Raw genomic sequence first — 21225 nt, 5'->3', positions numbered from 1 at the left:
TATTTTAATAATCACTAGTAGTTTGTCCATGGTAATTATTTTAGGACTAATTCTTCACAATTGTTCTGTGCATTTAAGGTATCTGTGCTTAATTATAAGCCACAGAATGCTTATTACTTTTTCATCTCAGCTGCTTAGTTCCCATTTTGTGCTTACACACATACACACGTGTGCACACGTGTCCACACATGTTATTTAATTACATTTTTTCTACTTAGCCTTTTGGGTTAAATCTTATGGAACTTTGTACTGACATAGACTAATTATCTTCCTAAATCAAACTGTTTACACCTTGTGTTTCACGTTTAAGAATTTTCTGCCTATAACTTAAGTGGACTAACCTGGTCATAACGGTGACTACGATACTATTTTTCATTCCTTATTGTTGTTCATATTTACATGCTAACAGTGTAGATTGTCCTTCTTAATCTGTTTATTAACAGATTATTATGATACTGTTATAGTTAAAATTGTTTTGTTATGTATACCTTGTGTATTTTTACTTGAAGTTTATTTTATTCTAATTAATCTAACAAAACATCTCCCCATTTATCAACTATCTCTTATTTATTTATTTCCTTTTTCCCTACCTTCTCTCAAATGAATCTCATTGTTTTCCTATCTTATACTTTTGCTGTTTACCTCTGTTTAGGATAATAGCATTAATAATGATCACTATGTTTAGTCTCCCATATGGGTATGGGAGACTTTTTGTTAAAGTACTTCCTGTGATGTTTACTGTATCACAGTACAGTCTTTCCATTTTTGTATAGCTCATTTTAAAAAACAATTAAAATGTTTTGCTATAATGTCTACTTAATACTAGTTATTTATCTTAGAGCCGTAAAGATATTTCTTTTTTTGTTGGAACCATTTGTGTATTTGAAAAGTACCATCATAATCTTTTTGATTTTTTTTTTTCCAGGTTTAAATATATTTAGTTCCTTCAGCTGTTCCTTTCATTTGACATGGTTTTCAGACCTTTTGCTTTCCTAATTTTCTTTCTATTCCTTTTAAGTCATGATGCCAGAAGTGAACTTTTATTTTGTCAACCATATTGTATTACTGGTCCTTACTGAAACTGCAGACAACTGAAACCTAGGCCATTTTCACATATATTACTATGAAACAAAAAGCTCTGCAGCCTGTACTTTTTTCAGCTGCAATTATTTGTTTGTAGTTAATGCATTAAAAAAAAAATCTTGGAATGATATATTTCATGTAGTTAACTTTGGCTTATAATTCTCTTCCATAAAGGTCTTAAAATCTCTTTAGTGATCCTATGTATTTAGCAGCAGATAAAAACAGCTTTGTTTTATCTACAAATGAAGTATGCTTTATGTGTTTTGTATTAATCATTAATAATTATGTTGTGTTATAAAGCAGAAACTAACACACCATTGTAAAGCAATTATACTCCAATAAAGATGTTAAAAAAAAAATTATGTTGAGTAGCATAGGCCCAATATAGAAACCTCTAGGCACCTCCCTCTGTGGACCACAGCCATTTATCTGCATTGTTTGCTGTTATTCAACCAGTTGTGATTCCCCATCTTGTTTTCTTTTCCACTTGAGGATTACAAAGCATTTCCACTATGGAAACAATGACATAAAGATTGCCTTGCTTTGTTTTGTAAATCTGTTGTGGCTCCTAGGGATGATTATATTAAGTATTTACGAACTCTTTGTTAATTCATTCTAAACATTTGCTACAGATTAATGTCACATTTACCAGTGATGCTCATATATAAATTAGGTTGTGTGACATTTTGGTTGAATTTTTTAAATGTCATTACTATGGAAGATTTTTAAGTTTATTGTTTTTGTTGGTCTGTATTTGATTTTCTATAGCTCTGACTTTGGGCTCAGCCTCCCCTTATTTTCTCAATATCAGCAGCCATTGTTAAGAATGAAAGATATTTTTAAGAAAGACTTATTCATCAGTGTTTAATCCTTTTCGAAAGCATATCTTCTACAATAACTGAAAATGTACAAGAATTAAAAATACTATTTTGAGAAGAGTGTATTTGGAAGATAGACTCTATTATTGAACTTAAGTATAATGGGAAAAGACACATGTCTTAATACCTGTTGGCTGTGAATGAATTTGGAATTCCACATGAATTTTTGGATCACAGCTGAAATTCCAATAAAATTTAGAGATTTAATTCTGCCTTTAGAAAGAAGGCTTTTCTGTGCGGGTGTAAGTGATAATGGGAATATGGAAATAAGGCTTTACCATCAGATCATGTTTATTACGCAGTAAGAACCTATTTTCTTAGCAGCTAAATTTTATAGTGTTTCTTGGTTTGAAAGTCATTGTATTTATGTTCAGTACTCATAAAATCATTCAACAAAAATATATTTCATATAAATGGTTTGCCAAGCAAGACAGATCTAGTCTTTGCCCTCTGAGTTTATGGGTTAGAGAAGGAGACAAATCATTACATGGGATTAGGCATTTTAGGGGATATCTGAAGAGTGGGCAGAAGTTGGTGGAAGGAGGAAAGTGGAGAAGCGTTACTGGGATGAGTTGTTTCATGAGGAATTTGATCGTGGGCTGTTAACTGATCCAGGCTGTAAGTGTGCTATTGAATTAGATTCTACAATGTATTCTTGTGTGTGAGAGTCTATTTATTATATCACAAAGAGCTTTGGCTGTGAGTTTTCTGGGTGAATCCCAGGAGTACAGCTTTAGCTTTTCTGGCACCTGAGTGATGGAGGTTCTGAAACAGTAATCAATTAATGGCATTTTCCTATGTGTAGGCATTTATAGCATCCCTGTTGCACATGTTCATAATATGTACAGATGATGTAATATTTTACTTATATTTTAAAAAGTGAGCCCATGTGGTTGTAACTGATGTATTAAAGGGAAGTTCTCTTCAGAAATGCACTTCCATGTATTCATAGTTAATATGCCTTTATTTCAACTTGTTGGATCTCTTACCTCCAAAAGTTTGTTATTTGTGGGAAGCAGAGGTGATACAGAGAGAGCTTTTTCTACCCCTGTGTCTGGATGAACCTGTGCCCCCTGCTACAGAAGTGCGGAGTCCTAACCACTGGACCTCCAGAGAATTCCCTGTTTCATACCTTCTTGAATAAACCAGTAGATCTCTGAGAAATCATGTTCTTCCTAACCAAGAGCCCCAAATTTGCATGTCTTCATCCATGATCCAGAAAAATGAATCATTTCCTCAGCATCTTTATAGCCACCACATCTTCATTTGTTCATATCTTAATTTCCCCTTTAATGCTTCAGCTATCAAAGGAGAGATGAATCTACTACCTGCGCTGTTAAGTTTATTTGTTTATTGATAAGACGTTCAGAAGTATCTGGTTTTCTCTTATACATCAGGCACTGTACCAAAGAATTTAATAGTTTGCAAGATGTAGCCCCTAATTTTATTATCTCCAGTGATTTTTTTTTTTTTGATGTGGACCATTTTTTAAAAGTCTTTACTGAATTTGTTACAATATTGCTTCTGTTTTATGTTTTTTGGTTTTTTGGCCACGAGGCATGTGGGAACTTAGCTCCCCAACCAGGGATCAAACCTGCACCCCCTGCATTGGAAGGCGAAATCTTAACCACTGGACCTCCAGGGAAGTCCCTCTAGGGATGGTTTTAATTTTTTTTCCTAGCAGTGTATTTTGCTCCTATATGGGTTATCAATAATTAATAATACTTGATAGGATTGGGTGAGTCTGGTTAAGTTCATCGCTGCTTTCATCAGGAGAACACATCAGCAAGAAAGTATATTTCTGAAAGATCGTATCAGATTTACAGCTATTATATTCAAAGAGACAGCAAATATTGTTAAATTCTTACAGAACTTTTAAATGTTTATTGTAACATTAAGCTGCTTCTCTGGCTTTCATTTCACCTGCGTGGGAAGAACTTTATATCTAGTCTATGGAACCAGTATTTGAAATTCTTGTTCATTGTCTTCCTCACCATTTATTCTTTCACTCACCAATACATTGACTTGGATTTTGATTTCCATATTGCCAACTTTAGAATTTTTCTTTCCTGGTTTCTTTCCTTCATCCTACTTTAGAACTCATTTTCTTTAGCAAATCACAGCAAAGGCAGGAATGTGTTGAGCCCTTTTGCCCTGCTCTCAAGTAGGAGTTAGTTTCTGCTTACTAAGATCACATGTGAGATGAATTTGAGGTAATGGCTAATTAGCCAAGGAATAGCATTCTGTCAATTAGAAATATAGAAGTGTGAGTGAAAGAAGTGGATTTGAGAGACATTTGTCTTCATAGTATTGGTTGGAGCCACGGAAGAATAACAAAACAAAAAGGATTGAGGATAGGAGGAACATTCATATTTAATGAACAATAACCAACAAAGAAGAAAGAGAAAGGTAGGAAGATGTAGGATGACAAACAGAAACGTACAAAGGCATGAAAAGCAAATGGTAAAATATTAAGAAGAACTTGTGTATGAATCATTAAGCTGCAGTAGTAGAGGACAAGAAGAAAGACCTTCAGTTTTAATGTAAGCAGATCATTGGAAACTCTGGGATAAAGAGTTTAAGCACAGTGGGTTGTTTCTATTATCTCTTGTGTTAAAAAAAAATACTCTAAAATTTAGTGGACTAAAACAACCACTTGTTTATGATTTTGCAGTCTGAGCTGGATTCAGCTGGGTGGTTTTACTGTCTGTTAGGGTATTATTAAGTAGCCCAGGTCTGTTGAAGGTAGCATGGATGGGAATCTGTAGTTAAATGCAGTAATTCCTACAGTGTTTCTGAAATTTGGAATCAAAATCAATCAACACAGCACCAGTGGTGTGTTAGTAAACTGACTCTTCAGGGGAAAAACACCTGATTGTGACGTTTGCCAATATTCGTGGAGTGAATACTTTTACCATGGCTGATTTCAGGCTACCAGTGTGGAGTCACTGAACTTAAGAGTTTGGAAGAGATACAGACAGTTCATTCTCAACAGCTAGTATGAGCCAGGCCCAAGCCCCAGACACTCCTATAAAAAAATATCATTGTCCTGATCTCTTGATCTACAAAGAATTTGAGGCAAGTTAACAAAAATAAACACTTATTAAAACAGGATTAAGTAAACGGGTGAAGAATTTTATATAAAAGGGAAATAAGGGTGTGAAAATAAAAGAATAAAGTTAGTAGTTTATGAAATAGTTGCCTATGATAAGGATTTCAACAATTACTATAAGTGAACTAAGGATTTGTCTAAAACAAAGAGGAAATGAGCAATAAATAGTATTCATAGTGAAACTTAGATAAAAACACATCAGCTGCTCAGGAGGAACAAAACTTTCTGATGACATCAGTGAACAATTAGATAAGGATACTGCGTCTTCAACGTTCTTGCAAAAGTAGGATGGCAATATTTGTGTGATGTTTCTTGAATTTTTTTTTTAATGCAAGGTGCTGACAGTGCCAAAGTGATTCAGAAAATGTATTATTTTCTCAGAAAAAAAGATAAAATTGGCAATTTGGGATCTATAGTAGAATAATTTGAAATAAATGATAAGAAAACTTATTGGAAATATAGCTGAGAGCCCCTTCTAGTTTATTTAGGCTATTTAGAAAGCCGATTCCATCTGCATCATTAAGAGTTTGCAGGTAAGGAAACTAACAAAATATTTACAAGATTCTAAGTATGGGATAATTAGGAGATCAAGTAGCTGTGGATTTGTTTATAAGGAAAATCCATATGTGAGAGAGTTCGTATAAAAAGAATTAGCAAGATTTAGTAATAGGCTACCTGTTGAGAACACGTTCAGAATGACTGCTTGCCGGTAGCCGTCCTATGCTCAGGGAACTGATACGATATACCATGAAAACTTTCCCAGGTGTCCTTTTTGATTTCTCGTGGTGATTCATCTTTCACTCTTGATTTTTTGGTGTCATTCTTTAATCCTTTGAATATTGACTTTATGGAGGAGATTAGATTAGATGCTTATAGTGATAAGTAAGACGTGTGATCCCCGTCTTTAACTTTTGGTGTCTTATCATAGGATCCTTTTCTCATTTCTTTCTGCTCATGCTGTCCTTGGTTAGCCTCATCTTCATACATCATTGTTGTTGGACGCAATCTTAAACAGAGTTTTTCTCCTATTCTGTTATTTATTTCTCTTCATTGGTGTTTGCTCAGGCAGCCCAACTTGAAAGCAGGGTAGGAAGGCGGTTAGGGTCACTGGCAAATGCTCAGAAGTTCCTGTTCTCATTACTCCTACTTCTGGGTTCTTCTCTTGTTCCTCCTGGGCACAGAGGTGCTGGTGTTAATTCCTCCCTGCCCACCTTTCCCTAGAGTCCGTGCGTGCTGGTGCCTCCTACAAACGGCAGAATGAAGGAAAGCCAGAAAGAGGTGAGTTTTGAGCTAGATTGTGATTTGGGATCGTGAAGGGTGGGGGGCTATAATTGATAGAGGTTATAGAAATGGGAAAAGTGTATAACTGCTCCATTAGTCTGCTGTTGGAACCAGAGTTGAACAATAGCAGACTCAGGTAGTAGGATTTGGGGAGACATGTGGGTTTGTTGTCTGGGCTAGACACTCCCAGTCAGCAACTGCCACCTCATAGGAGGTTGAGATCTGTAGAGTAGACAAGTCACTGGCAGAAAGGACCCAACATCAGTAGGATCAGGATATTTCTATTTACCGTTTTTGTGCTCTTTCTGCTGCCATCTGTATCATCCTTTTTCTTTATCCTTTGCTTCTTGCCTGTCCCTGCCCTTCATGCCACCGGTATATATGAATATATGTTGATATTTGATAAACCACTGCCCTCTCCTTCAATGTTCCTTTGCTTCTGCACACTGAGATTGGTTGAAATCTGCTTAAATTAGCCTTATGCAGCTAAAATCGTGAAAGATCCTAAGACTACACTTGGATACCATACTTGGCATACCTGTAGTGCTGAAGTTTTGTTTGTAAAGGAGGTGCTAAATAAGAGATTAACAGCTGCTTGTGAAAGTTTTTTGCTGTGTTTAGCTGCTGTGTGCCAGAATTGAGCCTATAATTATGTCTTTAATTAACATAGTGTGCTGTGCTGAGTTCTTTATCTCTCAAGGAAATACTTAATCAGAATAGACTGGGGAGGTCATTGAATCCTAAGGGTAGAAAAAGAATTCATCTTTTCACCAGTTTGTGAGTGCCTACTCTTTTCTTAAAGGACTCAACTAGGTAGGCCTTGGGTATTTGGAAAAAAATGAGCTATGATACTTGTTCCTCTAGGGGCTTTTGGTGCAGTGGGATAGACTGACACTGTCACATTATGATATGGAATTTGCCATGTGCAATGGAAATACAGTAGGGAATGACTAAATAAACCATGTTCTTAGCCATTTGGGGATGTAGTGATGGTTGGTATCATTTTGCTTTTGATTTTTAAGGTCTGTAAGAACTTTTAAACTTGCTTAGTGTGAAAGTCTCTTAATGGTACCACAAGTTAAAAGATTCTAGAGTTAGGTCTTTTTTAAGACTATTGGAGCTTCACAGTTGGAATACTGTGCCTAGAGCAGGAGTTTTCAACCTCAGCACTACTGACATTTGAGGCTGGATAATTCTTTGTTTGTTGTGCTGCCCTGTGCATTTGTAGCATGTTTAGCAGCATCCCTAACCTCTGCTTACTATGTGCCAGTGGCACTCACCCACTGTAACAATCAGAAATATCTTCACACATTGCCACGTGTTGTGGGTGCGGGGAGCTGTGGGGGGCGTCTTGAGCAAGCCTTTCCGGCTCTGCAGGACATTGGAAAGAGATGTTATTCACTATATCGCCAGGTGGTTGGAAGCCCTTGACCTCCAGGCCCTTACTTCGCTGTCTTGACCATAGCAGGAAGAGCTTAAGAGGCTTTTTGACTGAAGCTGGCTTTGCCTCAGTTTCAAGGTCGTTTTGTCTCCGCTTTTGCTCTTGACTGCTTTCCTGGCCTTAACCCACTATCCAGTCTTGACCAGTTTCTGTGTCACTCCAAACTTGGTGCTACTTTTTCCTCTTCTCTGTAATTAAAGTTTTCCTAGCACTTGAAAGCAGAGGATATCTGTTACAGTTGACATATAGATAATTTAATGAAATGTTTTTCTATTAGCAACAGCTCACTGTTATTTTTAAGATTATATTTAACTAAACCCATTTTTGTTGTTTTCGTTGAACCAACTAAAATAATATTTAAATTTATTTTCTGGCTTATATTTCCGTAAAAACAATAGTACATATAGAGCACTATGTGAGTGTCTGAAGTGACCAAAGATAAAGGTTAATGACTTTATCGCATACAAATTTATTTTTCACCATTTAACAAATATTTAGGTACTCATTCATATCAGGTACTGGATTAGTGAGTGCTCTATTATAGTTTTCTAGTTTTAATTTTTTTAAAACATTTCATGAATACCTGCTAAGTTTCCTACATACCTTTCTCTTTGAGCTATAGCTTAATTAGCTAATAATTAGCTAATTCTCTTTGGTAGTATCTATATAATAACCTCCATTGGATTTTTAGTGTGATGTATTAAAAGTTAACTTTTCGGAACTTGGAGGAGGAAGCATTTATGATTTTAAAATGTTTTTTGCCTTTCCTGAGGTCTTCTCTGTGGTTCCGTGTTTGCTAACTGGCATTGATATGGCCTAGATTGCCATATATGCTGTCCTTTGGTTCTAGGTTATTTGAAATTTTTGATGGTGCCCAGCCTCTAAGATAGGAGGATTTAGATATTAACAGATTTAATTTAATAATGTAATAAAGATTTCACTATTAAAATAAGTGTATGACCTCCACCCCTTATTTATTCATTTACAAAATCACTCTAGTTGAAAACAAATAAGCTAGAAAATTGCATTTTATATTTTCTTATATAGGTAAAGAAAGACCTGTTCAGTCTTTGAAAACATCAAGAGACACTTCACCCTCAAGTTCTTCAGCAGTTCCTTCATCAAAGGTTTGTTGTATTTCTAAAATCAATTCAAAGAGGAAACACAAAGTAAATGAGATGGATTGTATAGTACAGATGCTTTTATTCTTTACTGTCACACCTAATGGGGGTAATTTGCTGCATTGAAAGCTTGAGTTTTAAGTAACCATAACTTAAAAGTTGCCCCCAGAGTAAATGAGCAGTTTTCTCATAGAATTATTTCCACAGGTTATGCTAAAATTAGTATTTACTGAGCCCCTTCTCATCTTGACCATAGCCGAGTGGGAATGAATATCCAGATGAGGCATATTTGAGAGACTGTGCTTTTATTTTGGAAGTGGGGTAATAGGCAGAGACCTAATATTTATTGTATAATTACTTGATTCTATATACTATATTATGTATTTTCTTCTGTTATTAATTCATATAAACATTCTATGATGTAGGTAAGTGTATATTTCCATTTTATATAACAGGCTCAGAAGTTAAATAATTTTCTCAAATTATTTCACCGATGAATTCTCCCAAACATTTAAGAATACCTGTACTTCTCAAACTCTTCCAAAAAATAGAAGAGGATTGAACACTTCCAGACTCGTTTTATGAGCCTAGAATTATCCTGATACCAAAACCAGACAGGGACATTACAAGAAAAGAAAACTACAGGCCCATATATCTCTGATGAAGATAGATGCAAAAATCCTCAGCCAAATGTTAGCAAACCAAATTCATCAGCACATTAAATGGATCGTATACCATGATCAAGTGGGATTTATTCCAGGCATGCTAGCATGGTTCAGTATCTACAGATCAATCAGTGTGATACACCACATTAATAAAATAAAGGATAAAAATCATATGATCATCTTAGTAGATGGAGAAAAAGCATTTGAGAAAATTTAACATCCATTTATGATAAACACTCAACAAAGGGGACATAGAGGGAACATGCCTCAACAAAATAAAGTCTATATATGTCAAGCTGACAGCCAACGTCATTCTCAGTGGCAAAAAGCTGAAAGCATTTCCTCTAAGATCAGGAGCAAGACAAGGATGCCCACTCTCACCAGTTTTATTCAACATAGTATTGGAAGTCCTAGCCAGAGCAATTAGGCAAGAGAAAGAAATAAAAAGCACCCAAACTGGAAAGGAAGAAGTAAAACTGTTACTATTTGTGGATAACATGATTTTATATGTAGAAAACCCTAAAAAGAAATAAAAGCAAAAATAAACAAGTGGGAGCTAATTAAACTTAAAAGCTTTTGCAAAACAAAGGAAACCATTGATAAAATAAAAAGACAACCTACAAAATGGGAGAAAATATTTGCAAATGATATGACCAACAAGGGATTAATATCCAAAATATATAAATAGTTCATACAACTCAATATCAAAGAACAGGCAGAAGACCTGAATAGGCATTTTTCCAAACAAGACATACAGATGGCTAGCAGGCATATGAAAAGATGCTCAACATTGCTGATTATTAGGGAAATGCAAATCAAAACCACAATGAGATATCACCTCACACCAGTCAGAATGACTGTCATCAAAAAGTGTACAAATAACAAATGTTGGAGAGGATATGGAGAAAAGGGAATCCTTGTGTGCTCTTGGTGGGAATGTAAATTGGAAAACAGTATGGGGATTCCTCAAAAAAAAAAAAATTAGAACTATCATATCATCCAGCAAGCCACTTCTAGTTATATATGCAAAAGAATTGAAAACAGGGTAAACACATGGCAGCTCTGAGAGTGCAAGGAAGCTCTGCACCCCTTCACTTAGCCTTGCCTAAGCATCTTTTATCATAAACTGCCTCCTATTGGCCACAAAACTCAGCCCACGTGTCAACACTGGGATTTCGGTGTCCATCTGCCATGATGCTTCAGTATGCACGTATGACCACTGCTCATACTGCTCTCATAAGGAGAGCAGCCAAGATGGCAAGGTAGAAAGACCCTGAGCTCACCTCCTCTCAGGAGCACACCAAAATCACAGTTTCCTGCAGAACACCCATCAGTGAAAAAGAGTGGGACCTACCAGAAAAGATCTTCTACAACTAAAGACGTAAAGAAGGAACTACAACGAGACAGGTCGGAGGGATGGACTCGCAGTATAATCATATCCCATACCCCCCAGGTGGGCAGCCCACAAATTAGAGGATAATTATATTGCAGAAGTTCTTCCACAGGAGTGAGGGTTCTGAGCCCCATGTCAGTCTCCGCAGCCTGGAGTTCTGGCACCAGGAAGACAAGCCCCCAGAGCATTTGGCTTTGAAGCCCAGCAGGGCTTAATTGCAGGAGCCCCACAGAGTGGGGGAAATAGGGACTTCACTCTTAAAGGGCACACACAAAATCCCATGTGTAGTGGGACCCAGGGCAAAAGCAGTAATTTGATAGGAGCCTGGACAAGACCCACCTACTGGTCTTGGAGAGTCTTGGAGACCACCCTGGAGACATGGACACTGGTGGCAGACATACTAGGGAACGCTCAGACACATGAACACTGTTGCTGGCTGCTGTCATCTTGGCTCATTAGCACCAAGACCTGGCCCCACTCAGCAGCCTGTAGGGGTCAGTGCTGGGGTGCCTCAGGTCAAACAACTAACTGGGCGGGGACACAGCCCCATCCATCAACAGACAGCCTGCCTAAAGACTTCCTGACCTCTAGACACACCCCTAGACACAGCCCTACCCACCAAAGGGCCAAGACCCAGCTCTAACCACCAGTGGACAGGCACCAGCCCTTCCTGCCAAGAAGCCTGCACTAGCCTCTAGACCAGCCTCACCCACTAGGGGGCAGACAGCAGAAGCAAGCCAGACCCTGCCCTGGGACCAGCTGTGCCCTGGCACTGACCACTAGCAGGCTAGCACAACCTTCGGGACACCCCAGACCCCATACCCAACTGTTTCAGGAACTGGCCTCCCCCCTACTCCAGCAATCTGAAATGAGCTCTGGGATCCCTGGCCCTGCAGCCAGACTCCAGGAAGCAGTTCTGCTTGCCAATAGTCTGGCACTAACCCCAGATCTGGCTTCACCGGCCAGTGTGTGGGCAGCAGCTCTAGAGTCTTTGAGACCCTGACTCTGCCCACCAGTGAGCCAGCACTAGCTCTGGGGCCCCCTAGGGTTCTGCAACCAGCCACCTTGTGACCAGGCCCAACTAAACAGTAGCCAGCAGCATCTCCACAAGGCAGGGCCTGGCAACCAGCTGGCCTTGGGGGCAGCCAACTGGACTAGGGGCCAACCAAGCCTACCAGACTACCCACATAGTTAGCCCACCATAACAGAAGGACCCACACAGCCCTTTTAGGGGGAACGCCTAGAGCATATAGCTTAGGTGATGGCGGAGGAGGGAGTGTACTGCTAGGACACAACGGATGTCTCCTACAGAAGGCTACTTCTCCAAGGTGGAGAAGCATAACCTACCTACCACATACATAAAAATACAAAGAGCAACTTAGACAAAATGAGGCAGCAGAGGAATATGTTCTAGAAAGGAACAAGATATAACCCCAGAAGAAGAACTAAGTGAAGATAGGTAATCTGCCTATAAAAGAGTTCAGAGTAATGATCATAAAGATGATCAAAGAACTTGGGAGGAGAATGGATGCACAGAGTGAGAAGTTAGAAGTTTTTAACAAAGAGTTAGGAAATATAAAGAACAACCAGAGGTGAAGAACACAATAACTGAAATTAAAAAAATACGCTAGAATGGATCAATAGTAGACTAAATGATACAGAAGAACGGATCAGTGAGCTGGAAGAGAGAGTAGTGGCAATCACTGCCACTGAATAGAAAAAAGAAAAAAGAATGAAAAGAAATCAGGACAGTTTAAGAGACCTCCGGGACAACATGAAGCACACTAATATTTACATTATAGGGGTCTCAGAAGGAGAAGAGAGAGAGAGGAAGGGGAAGAGAACGTATTTGAAGACATAATAGCTGAAAACTTCCTTAATCTGGAAAAGGAAACAGTTACCCAAATCCAGGAAGCACAGAGAGCCCTGTTCAGGATTAACCCAAAGAGGAACATGCTGAGACACATAGTAATCAAAATGACACAAATTGAGGATAAAGTGAGTATTAAAAGCAGCAAGGGGAATGCAACAAATAACAAACAAGGGAACTTCTATAAAACTATCAGCTGATTTTTCAGCAGAAACTCTGCAGGCCAGAGAGGGTAGTGGCACGGTATATTTAAAGTGATGAAAGGGGAAAACCTGTGACCTGTGACTTCACCCAGCAAGGCTCTCAGTCAGGTTTGATTTGAAATCAAAATGTTTACAGACAAGCGAAAGCTAAAAGAATTCAGCACCACCAAACCAGCTTTACAACAAATGTTAAAGGAACTTCTCTAGGTGAAAAAGAAAAGGCCACAACAAGAATACAAGAAAATTATGAAATGAAAAGGCTTACCAGTAAAGGCAAACACAACTGTAAAGGTAGGAAATCATCTACACACAAAGCTAGTAAGGAGGTTAAAAAACAAAAGTAGTAAAATCATCTGTATCCACAATAAGCAGCGAAGGGATACACAAAACAATTAGATGTAAAATAAGATAAAGACAGTAATTGTGAGGGGAGGAGGGTACAAATGCAGGGTTTTAAAAATGCATTTGAAATTAAGAGATCAGCAACTTAATATACTGTTATATAGAAACCTCATGGTAACCACAAACCAAAAATCTGTAATATATATACACACAAAAAAGAAAAAGGAATCCAAACATAATACTAAGAATAGTCATCAAATCACAAGAGAAGAGAACAAAAGAAGAAAGGGGGGGAAAAGACCTACCAAAACAATTAACAAAATGGCAATAAGAACATACATATTGATAATTACCTTAAATGTAAGCAGAGTAAATGCTCCAACCAAAGACATAGAGTGGCTTCATGGATACAATAACAAGACTCATATATATGGTGTCTGCAAAAAACTCGCTTCAGATCTAGAGATACATACAGACTGGAAGGGAAGGCATGGAGAAAGATATTCCATACAAATGGAAATCAAAAGAAAGCTGGAGTAGCAGTACTTATAACAGACAAAATAGACTTTAAATAAAGACTGTCACAAGAGACAAAGAAGGACACTACATAATGATCAAAGGGTCAATCCTAGAAGAAGATTTAACAGTTGTAAATATATATGCACCCAACATTGGAGCACCTCAATGTATAAGGCAAATATTAACAGACATAAAAGGAGAAATCGACAGTAACACAATAATAGGAGGGGAGTTTAACACCCCACTTACATCAGTGGACAGATCATCTAGACAGAAAATCAGTAAGGAGACACAGGCCTTAAATAACACATTAGACTAAATGGACTTAATTAATATAGAGAGAGCATTCTATCCAGAAAGCAGCAGAATGCATATTCTTTTCAAGTGCACATGGAACTTTCTCCAGGATAGATGACTTGCTAGGCCACAAAACAAGCCTTAGTAAATTTAAGAAAATTGAAATCATATCAAACATCTTTTCTGACCACAAGGCTATGAGAGTAGAAATCAACTACGAGGAAAAAACCTGCAAAAAACACAAACACATTGGAGGCAAAACAACATGCTACTAAACAACCAATGGATCACTGAAGAAATCAAAGGAAATGAAAACAGTATCTCAAGGAGATATCTGCATTTTTTTTTTTTTTTGGCTGTGCTGCCCAGCTTGCGGGATCGCAGTTGCCTGACCAGGTATTGAGCCTGGCCCACGGCAGTGAAAGCCTGGAATCCTAACCACTAGGCCACCAGGGAACTCCCCTGCATTTCTGTGTTCATTGCAGCATTATTCACTATGGCCAAGATGTGGAAACAACCTAACCTGCCCTCAATGAATAAATGGATAAAGAAAATATTGTATACATATACAATGGAATATTATTTGACCATGAAAAAGGTGACCATCTTACCATTTGTGACAACATGGATGGACCTTGAGGGCATTATGCTAAGTGAAATAAGCCAGACAGAGAAAGACAAGTATTCTATGATCCCACTGACATGTGGAATCTAAAAAAGTCAAATTCACAGAAAGAAGGGTTGTTACCAGGGTCTGGGGAATGGGAGAAAAGGGGAGATGTTGGTGAAAGATTATAAACTTGAAGCTATAATATGAATAACTTCTGGGTATCTAATGTATAGCATAGTTATTATAGTTAATAATATTCTCCTGTATAATTGAAATTTGCTAAGAGATCTTTGATGTTCTCACCACAAAAAAGAAATGGTAATTATGTGACATGATGCAGGTGTTAGCTAACGCTAAGGTTGTGATTATTTTGCAATTTAAAAAAAGTGGGTATATATCTCCATTTTATGGAAAAGGCTTAGATGTTAAATCATTTTCTCAAGGACATAGCCAGTCTTCACTGCATCATTCTTCTCAGTCCTTCCTTCTCAGCATCCGAAAACATGTTGAAAAGGTGCATGGTTCTAATCCTCAAAACTTAAAATTTTGGGGTGTTGCTGAGGTTCTCTTCACCAACCTTGCACGCTTTCTCTTTCCATAACTGTTGCTACTTCTATTCTCGTCTTTCTTCACTTCTTTTTGTTTTCTGTCTTTGGTATGTTTGGCTTTTCTGTAAGAATAGATATCACCTGGTGGTCTGTGCTGGTGTTCAGTGGGCAGCTGCTTCTCTGCCTCAAATGGAAAAAAGAAAAGGTGTCTTTGTGACAACTTGTGTCTTTGGAGCTTTCCCAGAAGTCTGAGGATGCTAGAATGCTGGATTTTGAATAGGAAAGATTGATTGGATTTTTCGGTTCTTTCTTACCATATCAAGGGTGCTTTACCCATCTGAAACACTGGCTTGGTTTTGTTTTTTTGGGTTTTTTTTCCCCAGCTAGAAATGAATGAAGAGTAAATAATACTTACCCATCTAAGTCACTATGAATATTTAAATTATGATATTTGAAATATTTATTTCTCTTGAACTATAATGTGGTGTGAATATATTACAGCATAGGACTTTATGGTACGTGATAAAAATATATTTTAACCGTAAAATCCAACCCTAATGGATTTTAGATATTTTCATCTGACAGTTTATTTTAGATGTTTGCATTTTTGTCTTAGAATGGAATTAGAATTTCAGAATTTTAGATCTATAATTATTTTATGTATTGGGAAAGTACAGCTTCCTGTGTCCTCTTCCCAGGGTTACATGCTAGCTTTATTACCTAGATTTCCTGATATGGTGGAGGACTTTTTCTTTTAAACATTATGGTTACTGTCACATAGGAATAGTTTTTCAGAGTTTATTTTCTGCTGTTAGAAGGCAGTTTCAAATGAGAGTTTTTTAAGTGTACAGAGTTAATAATGGTTGAATAGAAGGATTCAGTTATAAAAGATTTTGCTCCTTTACTAGAGATAATTTACAATGTTTTGTTTTGTTTTTGCTCTATAACTTTCTCTTCAAAACAGGTACCAAAGAAAAGTGAGGTGTACATTTAAAAAAATGTATTTGTGTGTGTTTCTTATTTTTTAAAAAACTTTTTAACCTTATTACTGAGTAATAATAAAGGTATTGCTTATATCTTTTTTTTTTTAAATTTTTATTTATTTATTTATTTTTGGCTGTGTTGGGTCTTCATTTCTTGCGAGGGCTTTCTCTAGTTGTGGCAAGCGGGGGCCACTCTTCATCGCGGTGCGCGGGCCTCTCACTATTGCGGCCTCTCTTGTGGCGGAGCACAGGCTCCAGACGCGCAGGCTCAGTAGTTGTGGCTCACGGGCCCAGCTGCTTCGCGGTATGTGGGATCTTCCCAGACCAGGGCTCGAACCCATGTCCCCTGCATTGGCAGGCAGATTCTCAACCACTGCGCCACCAGGGAAGCCCCGCTTATATCTTTTTAACCTTATGTATGGGTAGGGCTTTGGAGTAAGATATTTAGGCTTACTCAGTGGCCATGGAAACACTCCATGTAGATACACTGTGATTATCTTCCAGTAAATATTATGGATGGCAAACCAGTTTTTTGGTAAATTGAATTGAAGGTGGTCAAGGGCCTTACTCATCTAGAAGACCTAGTTTTAAGTTCCAGCTCAGCATTTATTGGTAACTGTGTGCAAATCACTAACCTTTTGACATTCAGTGTTTTGGTTTATAAGTTGGGGGTGATGAAGTCTAGCCACTTTCATGAAATTCCGTTTAATTAAAATACCTTTTTTTGGTTTGCATGTGTAAGCGCTTTTAAATGATAGTGTACCATAACATGGGGATTTTTACTGACACTGTCATCCAGAAGAGGTATATTTAGAATCAATGATGTGACGTTATAGAAGTAAGAGATGGAGACAAAATTAAAGTACCAAGCATTATGCTAGATGCTTTCAGGTCTGTTACTTCCCTTGATTCTCACAACTACTTTAAGAGTGAATATAATATTATTAATCCCTGTTTTGTAAATGAGAAAACGAAGGCTCACAGTGTCATAAGTTATGTATATAAAATCATCTACCCTCACTAGCGATGAAACTGCTATTCAAACCCAGCTTTGTCTGTAACTCCAAATCCTATACTTTGTTTAGTATTGTATGTGGTTGGAGAAGGGAAGTAGTGGTAGTACCAAAAAATGAAATTTAAGTGTATACATTTCGTGTGAAGAGTAGGATTTATATAGACTATTACAAAGTATAAAATAGCGTATCTGGACTTTTCTGTTTCGTTAATTAGGAATTTACCTTGATGAAATTTTGGCATTAGTTATTTCATTGAATATAATTAAAGATACAAAGTTGAAATCAGTATAATGTCTTGTATATTCTAAGTACTATTTAGTATATTAGTTGTCAGTGTCTTTTGTTTTGTTCCTTAGATGAATTTCTAAAGCTTATATAAATGAAAGTAGGAGTCAGATCTACTCTATATGTCCCAAACAAATTGCAACTCAACTAAATTCTGTGTTGAATATTTTTGAAAAAGCGAAGAATGTACTTGTTCTCTATATAAATTTGAAGGCTTATATGATTTTATGTGTAAGTGGGGTATGCTTCTTGATGTATTTGAAACTTAAAAGCCCTTGAGAACTGTAACAGAACCATTCTTTTGTTTTTATTAGGTGTTAGACAAACCCAGTAGGCTAACGGAAAAGGAACTTGCTGAGGCTGCAAGCAAGTGGGCCGCTGAAAAGCTAGAGAAGGCAGATGAAAGTAACTTACCTGAAATTTCTGAGTATGAGGTAAGGCAAAATTTCTTCTTTATGTTTCACATCTGAGAGTTTTGCGTGGATTTTAAATTATGGATGAAAATTTTAGTTTGTTCTAGTATTTTAAAGTATATTTGGGGAAAATGTCCTCAAGGATTATTAAATTTTACTACACACAGTAATAGAATGAATGTGAATGACTCTGAATTCAGTAATTATACTATGTCTGAATGTCTCTAGTAGTTTAGAAGTGTAAGAATAGTATAAATATGGAGTATAAGGAAAATGCAATATTTATATGCTTCTTTTGTGAGCTTTTAAAAGTATTTCTAGAAATCATGCTAAGCCACTAGTCACACGGCAATGAATTCAGAACAAAAATCTAATTAAACCTTGGATCTTGGGCTATATTTATATTGCATGTTATACTCTATGCAAATTATCTCATAAATATTCCAAGAAATGCAATTATGCATTGTTTGGTCTACCTGTGCTTTTTGATGAGTCTTGAGTACCAAAAAATGAGAACATTTTTGGGTCCACAGAATACTCTTTATAGAATGTTTTCATTAAAATATTTGAAAATGAACTGAAAAATTTCTGTATAACCTGTAATAGAGTGAAATACAGATATTTTGTGGGCAAAGTTAAGCTTCTAGATTCAGAATTTGTTAATAGAGGAATTATTTTGACCTGGCAGAGAATATAAAAATCTCTGTATGATGACAAATTATGTATATTCAGAGGAGATTTTTGACTTTACAATATATTTTTGGATGCCTTTTAAGGAAGGTCCTTTGATAAAACAGATCAAGCATTAGAATTCGATGTACAAATTATATACCTACATACATCTTAATACACTATGAAAAGATCCTTTCCAAAATAACTAATGTACACTGCTCATAGAAAGTACAAACCAGTACAAACCCTATCAGTACTTTCAGAAATAGAGCCTTTCTTTTTTAAGATGCTGATTTATCATTTAGCTATCAGTTGTTCTTAAATAGGTCAAGGTTTCCTTGCTACTGTAGCTATAATAATAGATATGCATATTTTCAAGTAAAGATATAAAAATATCAAGCTGTCCTTCTTTGGTACCTTTCTAGCACTATTTAAAAGCATGAACAATACAGTAATACATTTAATAGCATCATTTTGCCTATTTTCCTTAATAATTTAGAATAATGGTTTTTATATTAATAATAGAAATATGTGCTTTAAAATTGCTAATTTGGACATCTGATAATTTTTCTCAGAGTACTTAAACCAAAAACTTCCAAAAATACTTAATTTTTTGTTTCCTAAATACTATATCTTCAATTAGCAAAGCTTTATTAAGATATATTCATTCTCCCCCCCTCGTCTTCTTTGATAGCTCTTCATTAAAAAAAAAAAATCTCACTATCCACCTTTTCCAGATTTTAAATATTCTATTTATAGTCTTTTTTCATTGCTTGACTAGATTTTGACTCTGAATAGTCAGTGACATTGGGTCTAGAAAGACTTTTTTTTCAGGCTCCTTGTTTTTTCTCTAAAATATGCCCAGAATTTGCTAGGTTTTGAATTAATGAGAAGTCAGTAATCCTAAAAATCTATATGTGGGTCATAGGTCAGACATGATTTTTTGTTGGACCAAAGGCAAGGTGAGAGCAGGGTTGAGATTACTTTAGTATGTTTGTTAGTTGGTGTACGTCATGAGCGTTGAGCGGCATTATCAATCTCGTAGCATCTAAATGTTCTTCAAGTTACATTGATACTTTTCCATACTGGAGATAAAGCAGTTGAGAAATTCTTAACGATACTCTGTCTTTTGGGCACAGATAGTCACATTTGTCCTAGGGTAGTTTTTAAATAGTTGCTCATTTCAGTGATCTATGTTTTATGAGAAGTAAACTTTTTGAGAATTTTGACCTTGGTTCTCCTATCTGTTCTCCTATCTAGGTTCTCCTATCTCCTATCTCCTATCTATAAACTCCTATCTGATTTGAAAGAATAAGGTGGAAGGAAAAAAGGACTTTGATGCTATGGAAGAGTTTGGCATAGTGCTGTGTGTGTGTGTGTGTGTGTGTGTGTGTTTAAATCTAATTGTGACAATCTTTATATCAGCTGTTGAATAGAGAGGAGATTAAATATTTAAGTTTCCGGTTTATCTTCTCTTGCTGTCATCAATATAGTTTTAAGCAATTTGGTTTGGAGACCATGTAGTTAATAGAGTCCAGTGAAATTGAAGGTAAATTCAGTGATATGTTTAAATATTCAGGAATATTATAATTCATTCTTCTGTAACAGTTTGCATACATTTACCTTTTGGACTCTAATAGAGAATTTCCCAAAGTATTTGATAGAATGATAATTCTGAAGGGTCTTAGTGGTCTGAGGAAGAACAAAAAAGATTCTGTTAGCCCCCTTACATTTGGGAAATGCTAGATTTAAAAGAGGTAGGTTGATTTTGGCATTTCAGTACTTTTCAGAGATTTTAATATGTTAATATGCTCATTAGTGGTCTGTGACAGGAGGATGAATAATAAAGTTTGCATAATTTATCAAATTTTTGGCTTGAATTTTTCTTCACAGTGCAAATTTTAGGATTAGTGTTTTAAGGCATGTATTTTCAGAAAATAATACTATACTGGCTTTCTCATAGTTTATTTAAATTCACTAAATATTCATTCTGCGTCTGTTTATGTCAAACACTGCATTAGAGACACTATTCTAGCTTTCAAAGAGCTTGCAGTCAAGTTTGGTAGAGATATAATTTACTATCTGTAAACATATGGCCATGAGAGTTTTGCTTTTGGCTATCAAAATGAAAAGCAAATTATTCAGAGATTATTAGAATGTTGTGGTAGAGCAGGTTGTTGCTTCTTGCTGCAGAAGAAAATTTTAAAATGTTTCTTATTTAAATGTGAAAACGTGAATTATGTTGTTTCCACATATCAGGTGTTATTTTCCGCTTACCCTGTCCCTAGTGAAGTATGCCCAACTTCCATGGCCCTCTTTCAAATTCAGATCCATTCAGTGAAATCAGTAGTGCTCGAGATAATAAGACTCAATATCTTTCTTGATTCCACTTTTCTTCCTTTCCTGTTGTAAAGTTGTTTGCCACTGTTTCACTGATGACCTTATATTGCCTTTATTAAAAATTTCTTTTACTTGTCTGGTTATTTAGATAGA

The 21225-nt window shown here is 36.5% G+C and overlaps 1 protein-coding gene and 1 pseudogene across 22 annotated transcripts in view; both read left to right on the top strand.

Annotated features, from left to right (window-relative positions):
- LOC309641915 (cytochrome c oxidase assembly factor 8 pseudogene) overlaps positions 1 to 21225 on the top strand; it is a 1056438-nt pseudogene that overhangs the window by 101488 nt on the left and 933725 nt on the right. The window lies entirely within an intron of this gene.
- PPHLN1 (periphilin 1) overlaps positions 1 to 21225 on the top strand; it is a 250861-nt gene that overhangs the window by 136820 nt on the left and 92816 nt on the right. For 16 of the 21 annotated variants that reach the window (XM_082422631.1, XM_082422630.1, XM_082422632.1 and 13 more), the window contains 3 exons: positions 6295 to 6351; positions 8843 to 8922; positions 17962 to 18081. In XM_082422631.1, coding sequence (XP_082278757.1) covers positions 6295 to 6351; positions 8843 to 8922; positions 17962 to 18081 — 257 coding nt within the window. The remainder of the gene's footprint in view (positions 1 to 6294; positions 6352 to 8842; positions 8923 to 17961; positions 18082 to 21225) is intronic. The other 5 variants (XM_082422635.1, XM_082422644.1, XM_082422633.1 and 2 more) reach the window with 1 other exon arrangement.

The sequence above is a fragment of the Balaenoptera physalus genome, assembly GCF_965194825.1.
Source record: "Balaenoptera physalus genome assembly, chromosome: 13".
Taxonomy (NCBI): Eukaryota; Metazoa; Chordata; class Mammalia; order Artiodactyla; family Balaenopteridae; genus Balaenoptera; species Balaenoptera physalus.
This window is presented reverse-complemented; position numbering and strand designations above follow the sequence as displayed.